We start from the raw sequence: 9,844 nt of genomic DNA, 5'->3' as shown, positions 1-9,844 counted from the left end.
TGTCTGTCTGTCTGTCTGTCTATCTGTCTGTCTGTCTATCTGTCTGTCTGTCTGTTTGTCTTTCTGTCTGTCTGTCTGCCTGTCTGTCTGTTTGTCTATCTATCTGTCTGTCTGTCTGCTTATCTGTCTGTCTGTCTGTGTATCTGTCTGTGTATCTGTCTGTCTGCTTATGTCTGTCTGTCTGCTTGTCTGCTTATAAGGAGATCAGCGGCTCTAAAGTCACGTGTCGAGATCTGCTGCAGTATTTCAGAGTAAGACACACCTCTCCACTGCGTCTCCATCGTTCAGATGCCTGCTGGGATTGACCGTGTGTTTCTCTGTCGCAGGCCTACATGAAGATCTATCAGGGTGAAGACCTGCCGCATCCCAAGTCCATGTTACAGGTACAGACGTGATCGTCACGTCTCATAGAAAGCATCAGTTTGGCCCATTAGAAGGTCTCTCACATGCTTCGGTTACGTGCAGTTTAACTTGAAGTTATGACTTGTGCAACAGAATGTACTTCTTAGAGTCGTAATAATACACTTTATTGAAACTTTATTTTTAAAGAATATCTCACACGATCTCACAATTTTTAGTCCATGTTGTAATTTAAACCGTAAGCCTCAGCACTTTGTTTGCCAAAAAAATCTAAGAAATTGTTACATTTTCATTTTTCGAAGTTTCATGCATCCATTAGATTACCACTGATTTTTGTACTAAATCATGAAACATAATCCAGAAAATCCACAAACATTTTAACAAACACAAAATTAGTTATTGTTGATGAATTCAATTTATTTTTTGAGTTATTACAGTTTAGTTAAAATTTTGTTTAAAATGTAGGAAAATTAAAACGGAAAACATGGAATTTGTGAAAAAAATATATTTTTAGGGTCCTACATGCATCATTCATGTAGTCATGAGCTCCATGAAATCTTTCATTATTATAGACGTTGTTATTGAAACTTTTGTTAATATTTCCATCTCATTGATATCTTTAGATGTTATGAAGCAGGATGCCCACCGGTCCTGAAATTCACTTTGATCCAGTGTGAGGCCATAAAATAATCTTAAATTATAGAACAAAAGTCTTAATTAAAATGTGCAAAAAAATTGACCCCAACCCAAAAGCTTTCCAAAACACACGCGTGTTGAAACGTTGCATGACCCCGGCGGATCTGGAGCGCAGTCACGAGGAGCTGAAGCAGAGCTGTGTGCGTCAGTTCCGCGGCGTGAAGAAGATGGGCGGCGAGGAGTTCTGCCTCCGCTATCAGGAGCAGCTGGAGCAGGAGATTGACGAGGCCTACGCCAGCTTCCTCAAACACAACGACGGGAAGAATATTTTCTTCGCGGCGCGCACGCCGGCCACGCTGTTCGCCGTGATGTTCGTCATGTACGTGGCGTCGGTGGTGACGGGCTTCGTGGGTCTGAGCCCTGCGGCGGCGCTGTGTAACCTGCTGATGGGCCTGGCGCTGCTCTCGCTCTGCGTCTGGGTCTATGTCCGATACTCCGGGGAGTTCAGAGAGCTGGGCTGCTTCATCGACCGGCTGGCAGAAACCCTGTGGGAGCAGGTGCGTATCACATCGTCAGCACAAGAGCTGCTTCCTTCCTGTTTGTCTGTAGTGCAGCACAACAGGACTCTTATTCTGCAGTTTCTCGTCTTCCTCACTTCTGTCTCCCATCCAGCTGTATTAAAAACATTGACTTAATCATGACATTCAGAAAGGTCATAACGTAGAGTTAGTATGGCAGTGGTCAAAAACACTAAAGGTTTTAAAGGAGACATATTATGCCCCTTTTTACAATATGTAATATAAGTCTCTGGTGTCCCCAGATTGTGTCTGTGATACTCCACAGATCAGTTGTTATATCATTTTGAAAATTCCTATTTTGAGTGGAAGCAGAAACACGCTGTTTTTCGGGCTTGTCTCTTTAAATGCAAATGAGCTGCTGCTCCCCGCCCCCTTTTCCAGAATAGAGCTGCGCCATTAGAGCTCGGACCTGCTAAAAACATCTGTTATGGTTCTGATTATCATGTTTATTGCGCTGAAATCATGCGTTTTAAACCATATTAGTTTAAACTTCTGATATAGGGTTTTCTGAGCGCACACATCCGAAGCACACGCACAGAAAGCGGCTGTCACAGCATGTGAGTACTAAACTAAGTTCTCATTCACACACAAGTTTACCTTAAAAACACACACGAGTTACAAAAACAGTGGGTTATGTCTGTGAAGGTAAACAGCTGGGAAATAAATCACGTTTATTTTAGATCTGTGTGGCAGCAGCAATATACAGTAAATAAATCAATAAATGCACTGCTCTGTCGTCTCCTCTGAGGCTGGGACTCTAAACAGTGTTCTGTGCTCGTCTGTGCAGCCAAACACAGAACAGTTAGCTTGTTCTGCTCAATCTTTCATCATGGCATTAGAGCTGCTACACCGTTGTCGCTTGCGAAAACACAATAACGGCGCCGTGGGTGTAAATTAGCATATTAAGGGGCGGTGATATTATAATGAGATCCCTTTGCCACGTCACCAAGGGAGCAAAATCGGACGCGCTGGTTTTCTCAGACACTTGCAGAAAAAGGCTTATCAAAACAAAGTTACTGGGTTAATCTTGTTCACGTTTCCTTGGTTGGTAGATGCACCAGGACCTGATTATAGCACTTACAACCTGGAAAAGTCAGATTTTCATGATATGTCACCTTTAAAAGGTTATTATTGTTTATATAATGTTATATATTTTCTTAGGTTTTTTAATGTATTTATTTTAAACATTTGTTTTCCTGAGTAAACTTTAAGGCAAATGCCAAAAGCACTAAACATCATTACATTTTTACAGTTATTGTTTCTGTTGTATTTATTTATTTGTCCATTCATTGTTTTGTGTATATTTATATCTATTTTTTATTTGTATCTTTTTCTAAGACAGCTGTCAAAGGAACTTAATGTTATTATTGGTTCTATTTTATTGTATATTTTATTTTTATTAAAGTATTTATTTTTATTTTCTTTTCTTTTTTTCTTTTATTATACTTTTTCAGGTTTTGTTTTGTTTTGTTTATATTTTTATTTTTAAGGCCCCCCCAGTTAACCTTCTAAGGCAGGTGTCAAAAATATTAAATATTTTGACATTTTCACACTGTTATTATTGTTTATTATGATGTATTTGTTTTTTTTATATGGATATTTTAAGTTTATGAATTTATTTTGAACCCTTTTTCCCCCAGGTAAACTTCCCAAGGCAGGTGTCATAAGCACTGAATGTTTTTAACTATCTATTTCTATTATATTGTAGATTTTATTATTTTTTTAAAAATGATTTTATTTATATTTCAACTATTTATTTATTATGTTGAACTTTTTTTTTTTTTTGTACTTTCTAAGGTAGGTGTTAAAAACACTGAATGTTTTTAAATGTTCTCACAATTATTGTTTCTTTTATTAATTTTATATATATATATAAAACATTTTTTATCCCCCATTTATTTATTTTGAGCCGAACAGTATAAATTTGTAATTGGCCATCATGTAGGTTCCCCAGAATCAGACCACCTCGATGATGATGATTTAGACGCTTCTCAGCTCGAGTAATAAACCTTTATATTGTAGATTTGATCTTTCATTGATCCTGAAGATTGTGCTGCTCATTCAGTGCTGAAGTTAAGCTCTGAAACTCTTGTTCTGTGTCTGTAACGTCTCGCTCTCTTCTCACTCCATGCTCACACAGAGGACGCCACGGAAGGTGAGAGTGACCTCTGACCTCTTCACCTCCATCACACGTGTGTGTGTGTGTGTGTGTGTGTGTTACTAACATGCGTCTCTGGTTTCAGGTCTTTTCCAAACTGTTCGAGGTCGCGCGGAGCAAAGTGACGCTGAGTGCCGTGATGCCGACGCCGCGACAGAGACTGTCCTCAAACAACAACGTCAAGAAGAGGAACTAGCCCGAGAATCTCACGTTCAGGACGCTCCATCACCGCCGAGGATTCTGGGAGTTTCACCAGGTGTCCTCTTTCTCATGTCATCTCTTCTGTCCGTCTCATCTGTGTTCATGGAGAAGCTTTCGGACTCGCTGACGTCTCTGTCCTCCTCCGGACGCGTCACATGATTCTGAGCGGATCACGATCCACTACAGGACCTAGTTGAGAACGCTGAACTGTACCAATGATTTCAGTGTCTGCTGTACAGACGAACTTCCTGTGCTTCATTATTCCATCCATCCAGACTGTGTTTCCTGTACAGACGAAGGTTTTTAAACTGCTCACTGTAGGGCATGATGCGTGAGATAAACATGTGTGACTCACGCTGCCTTTGGAGCAGAGAAAACATGGATTCATGTTCATCAGCGGGAATGATGCTGTGATTCGTGTCTATATTGGAGAGAAACACACACACACACACACTTGTGCACACCCACCATCATACACAAACATACTCGTGCAACACACACTCTCTCTCACACACACACACACTTGTGCACACCCACCCACATACACAAACATACTTGTGCAACACACACACACACTCGCGCAACACACACACAATCACTCGCACACACACACACACACTTGTGCACACCCACCCACATACACAAACATACTTGTGCAACACACACACACACTCGCGCAACACACACACAATCACTCACACACACACACACACACACGTTTAGTTTTATACCGTCTTCATGTCTTCTGCCTTGAGCTTCCTCATTCCGGAATGTTTCATTCATTTTCCATTTATGTTTCTTTAATTTATTTTTGCTATTTGATTAAAGTGAATCACTGTACGTTCACGTGTGGATTGTTTATTTGTCTGTTCAGGGGAATCATCTGATGACTGTGTCTTGAGTGTTTTAAAGATTCATTCCGAATGAAGCGATTCACTTTCAGAGTCATCATGATCATCAGTCAGTCAGTGTGCTTTACTTCTAAATCTCTTTCAGAAATGGATCATGTTTTGGATGTGTTAGTAGGGGCAGGCGATATACGGTTAACCGGTAGAGACTTTCGACTGTTGTTGTCGTGGTTACACGCTCACGTGACGTTGCTGTGCTATGTGGTCATGAAAACGTATCGTTTGCACACGCTTTTAAGCATTGCTGTTTAACAAGTGATTTTAAGCCATTTGAAATGCAATCAGCAGCGAAAGAGCTGAAAAAGAGTTATTTTGTGCACGAAGTTATTTTTGCCGCTTTATAGGCCTTAAACGGTTAAATACACACTTGTATATGTGTGTGCAAGTATCCTCGTAAACACAGTAATTTCGGTCTTAAATGAACACAAACCGCTGAGAACGAAAACACGTGTAACAGTATACTGGACGCGGGTAGCTCTTAAAGTGACAGCAGTCTAATATTCTGTCCTTCATGTTAATCAAACAACAAGAGAGAAAATCTCTCACTGCTCTTGACTCAATCACTCTTCTAACTTTAATAAGAAGAAATGTAGATTTAATTTACACTGAAGAATATGCAGTGTTTTTATACATTTGATTACTTTATACAATATATGTAGCATTTCCTGTTTTTTGTTCTGCTCTGATTCTTATTTAACCTTTACTTCAGAGTTTTGTTTTTTAGGCTAGTACTAGTTTCTGATATTGACACTGGTGACAAGAATTATGACATTTCTATGCGTATGAATGGTTTTATGTGAGTTTATGTAAAGTATAATAGTTGTCAGCTGAGTTCTTTATTCTCATGAATCTCTGGGTTCATACAGTATGGAATATCAGATTTCTTCTGTTTGACACGAGACGTTTATTTTTCAAGTATTGAAGCACAATCTGTAAAACTGTTTCTCTTCACAGAGAGAAAAACTGAGGTCCGACAAACCCGTGCATGCCGATACAACCGTGAAGAAACCTTTATAACACAGATTCTGCTGCTCCGTTCGAGCCAGGAATAATTATAATAACGCATAATAATATTCAAGACTAAATGAGCCACTAAAATCAGCACCAGTGGCCAGCGAAATACACATCAGAAACGAAGGCTGTAAGGCTTTAAATCATCTACAGACGCGGATCTCAAGCTTTCAGAGTAAAAAGTCCTTCAAACCCAATGTTCAACAATAGTTACGACAAAGCAGCTTGTTTTCAACATTTTCATTAACAGAAATTGGGGTATCAATATATTTAATTAACTATAATTCATTTTGTGATTCAAAAAATTTCAAAAACTTTCTTCAATAAAAGAATTAATGAAGGGGGGGGGAATATTTGGAAAAAAAAGTTTTTTAAGCATTTTAATTTACATAATTTCTTTAATTTTTAGAGATAGAACATATTTTAAAGTAATTTTTAGCATTTTGAGTTAGATTATTTTAATTTTTCAAAAAAATAATCTGCTTTTTAATTTAATTTTAATATCATTTAAAGAAAATGTTACAAATATATTTAAAAAGTAATTGAAGTACTTTTAAGTCACCCTGCTTGAGAACCGCTGACCTACAGAGAGATTTTAAAATAAAAAACGGGGAATAAACATGTTTTCTCTCCAACAGACCAAACTAAACCACACTTAAAAAACAACAACATTGTGAGAAATAGAATATGAGAATGACGAGCACAAGAAGCTGGAAGCATGACACTGGGGAAAGAACGTTTACTTCAAATCAATGTTGTAAATTAGTGGTTTTTTAAATGTTTTCCTAAGAATCTCACAGGGCTGATGAAGATGAATGAATAGGTATATGAGCCTCATCAAGATGAAATCCCTTCATTATAACGGCAGGAAGTTCTTCTGATCTTCTGCTTCATCAATACTGGCCGAACTGTAGTGTAAACACCCGCCTGTCAATCATCACACTAACCCCGCCCCCACACGCAGACTCCGCCCATCGAGAGCTGTGACGCGGCGATCAGAGAAACGGCGTCAGTCCTGCAGCGCTTCACAGGAAGTTGTTTGAGATCTGACGCTGGTGTTCAAACAGGTCCTCTGCCTCCGCACTGTAAGCGTCGCCTGAAACACAGAAAACAACTTTTAATTAAACGTGAGATTAAGTATAAAAACCAAAGTAGTGTTTTCCAATAATCTTTGGAGTTTTATTTACAGCTTCAAACAACGATCTTTTTTATTTGAAATTTATTCTTAATTACTTTATTTATTGTAACAAAAAAAAAAAAAGTAAAAAAAAATTACTTCGTAAGAATTTCACTTAGAAATTTCTAGTAAGCATTCTTACACTTCACATAAAAACTAAACTACATTTCAGTAATCCAGTGCAAAAATATAAAATAAATAGCTAATAAATGAGAATACTAATAAATAAACTAAAATAGAAGTTAGAAAATGTGCAGTGTTTTAAGTTTCACAAAGAAAGCGTGCGTAACTTTGAATTAAACATGACATTTTTAAGAAGAAACACTAAAATAGTATTTTCTTTTAAAAAGTATTACAATAATCTTTGATTTATTTGTGAATGAAATAAAACAAATATTTAAATTTTAAGCATGATTAATTTTTATTAAACATTTAGTAAACATTTTATGACAGGTGTCAAATGTACTAAACGTTTTAAATTTTAAAAAATGTATTTATTCATGTATTTTCATGTTTCTGTAATATTACAGGTCCCCTAGAAATAAAGTCTCGTAAAACATATTCCAATAATATTTTATTTACAGCTTAACAAATATTTTTGTTACTTTAATTTTACGCATTATTTATTTGTATGATATATTTAGAACAAATGGCAGGCATCTAAAGCACTAAACGTTTTTAAAATTCTCATGTAGTTACTACTGTTTCTATTTCTTTCTTAATTTGTGTGTTTTGTGCAGTGTAGGTTTGAAGCAGAAATCAACAGTCTTTTTAGAGTGTGGTGTAACTCTCAGTGTTCTGGGGATCTGCAGCGGGTCTGATGATGATCTGAGGTTTCAGACGACTGAAGCTGAGCTGGTTAGGGTTAGTTTTAGTTTAGGGTTAGGGTTAGAGTTAGATTAGGTGAGTCTCACCGGCGTGGCAGCCGTACAGAAACGAAGATGTAGTCTCCGGGCCGCACGTCGGTGATGTCCACCCACTGGCAGTCGATGTCGTGGCGGTACGTATCCCAGCAGCCCACACTGATGCCCTGATCACCCATGTTATAGCAGCTGTAGCGTTTGCTCAGGCCTGTTACCGTGGAGACGGAGCCGCATGACATCATTACTCTCTCACTTTCATCAGCGTTCAGATCAATACCAAGAGTTTCACATGATCACTGTACTGTAGTATTATTTCACTCCAGTGTAAAATTACTCCTGACATTTTTGTTCTGACGATCAGCTCGTTATTATCCAATTATTATGCAGAAAATAGTTTTTGAAAAAAGAAAGGTTTTTGAAGAGGGAAACGTTTTTTAAGAGAAAAAGTATTTAAAAAAAAAATCTTTCAAAAAAAGTTTTTGGAAAAAAATGGAAAAAAGTCTGAAAAAAAGAAAAATGTTTTTGGAAAAAAAAAATTAAAAAAGGAAAATGTCTTTGAAAAAATACAAGTCAAAAAAAAAATTAAAAAAAGACAAAAGTCTGATTTTTTTTTAAGTCTTTGAAAAAATACAAAAATATTTAAAAAGTCTTTAAAAAAAGATTTTGAAAAAAGAAGCATTTTTGGAAAAAAATTAATAAATACAATTCTGAAAAATCAAAAAAGAAAAAAAAAAAACGTATTTGAAAAAAATACAAAAATATGAAAAAAAGTATTTGAAAAAAAATTTGAAAAAAAAACGTTTTTGGGAAAAATAAAGAAAAATATTCTGAAAAAAAAATCGAAAAAAAAAAAAAGTATTTGAAAAAATATAAAAAGTTTTTGAAGAGCCCAAAAAGTGTTGTGATGTTTGACGATCAGCTCATTATTATCCGAACAGTTTTTGGCGTTATTTTACTCTGAACAACAAGATGGTTCTGAGAGTAAAAGTACAATTCAGAAAATCCATAAAGAGAAAACGTAGAAATATGTATAAAGCTTTAACCGAGCTGAAGTTATCAGCATCAGATCCATTAGTCAGTGGAAACTGTCCACTTCAAATCATATTTACTCAGAATTAATCTAAAGATTCAGATTTTGATGGCCACTATTAATTTTTTTTAATGTTATAAATATTTGATTAAAAAACCAAACGTTTTCAACATTTAATAAAAAAAAATTTAATAGTTTTTTGTTCTCTAATTTCAAAAACAATTAAATTCTTTGTAAATGTTCTTACCAGAGAATGGATTAATGCTACTGCCATTATATTACAGTAAATAAATATTATATAGATTAATAATGGCTGTCAATTAATTAATTTGTAATCAAATTAAATACACAATATGCTGATTAATCACAATTAATTTTGAGAGGTGACTTCTACACTCAGTACTTTAACTTTAACTTAATTATGTTTTTGGCCAGATACATTACATTCTTTAGTCTTTTTTTTTTTTAACACCCATAATAATTAACAATTTTCCAAGTCTATAAGTCACTTTTAAAACAAGTCTTCCTGAAATATCCGGACTTCAGAGACAAAAACAGCTGTTGATTTGAATCTGTTTTGTCTGAGTTTAGGCCCTGATTGAGAAGCCCTGTGTTTGACCGCGAGTTCACCATGCTTTGAGAGGTTTACAGCGCTGCAGTTTGTGTGCTAGTGAACACTGGTTATCTGTGAGTACAGATCGCAGCGTTAGAGCTTCACCTTCAGGGCAGTACGTGTCCTCCAGACAGAAGCTGGCCTTGTGACCCTCCGCGACCTTTGTGCCGTTCAGGGTCAGGAGGTCATAGTGTGTGAACACCTCGATGCTGTGGTAGTGCCTGTAAGAGAGGAGGAGCATGTGACACAATCCTGGCCTCTGATCACACACACTCACACACACACTCACACTCACACTCACACTCACAC

At 36.6% G+C, this 9,844-nt stretch overlaps 1 protein-coding gene, 1 long non-coding RNA gene and 1 pseudogene across 2 annotated transcripts in view; 2 read left to right on the top strand and 1 right to left on the bottom strand.

The window, feature by feature from the left end:
- The window catches only part of LOC107677931 (atlastin-2-like), an 8,214-nt pseudogene extending 3,712 nt beyond the window's left edge, over positions 1 to 4,502 (top strand).
- Positions 4,503 to 4,889: 387 nt separating this feature from the next.
- LOC107677933 (uncharacterized) lies at positions 4,890 to 6,976 on the top strand. Its single transcript, XR_001632898.1, has 3 exons — positions 4,890 to 4,901; positions 5,796 to 5,982; positions 6,491 to 6,976. It is a non-coding gene; the product is annotated as an uncharacterized LOC107677933 (long non-coding RNA).
- Positions 6,977 to 7,939: 963 nt separating this feature from the next.
- LOC107677929 (lysyl oxidase homolog 4-like) overlaps positions 7,940 to 9,844 on the bottom strand; it is a 24,139-nt gene continuing 22,234 nt past the window's right edge. The window contains 2 exon segments of the mRNA XM_016473004.1: positions 7,940 to 8,100; positions 9,641 to 9,756. Coding sequence (XP_016328490.1) covers positions 7,940 to 8,100; positions 9,641 to 9,756 — 277 coding nt within the window.

Source organism: Sinocyclocheilus anshuiensis, unplaced genomic scaffold (genome assembly GCF_001515605.1).
Source record: "Sinocyclocheilus anshuiensis isolate Anshui unplaced genomic scaffold, SAMN03320099.WGS_v1.1 scaffold1085, whole genome shotgun sequence".
In the NCBI taxonomy this organism is placed as follows: domain Eukaryota; kingdom Metazoa; phylum Chordata; class Actinopteri; order Cypriniformes; family Cyprinidae; genus Sinocyclocheilus; species Sinocyclocheilus anshuiensis.
This window is presented reverse-complemented; position numbering and strand designations above follow the sequence as displayed.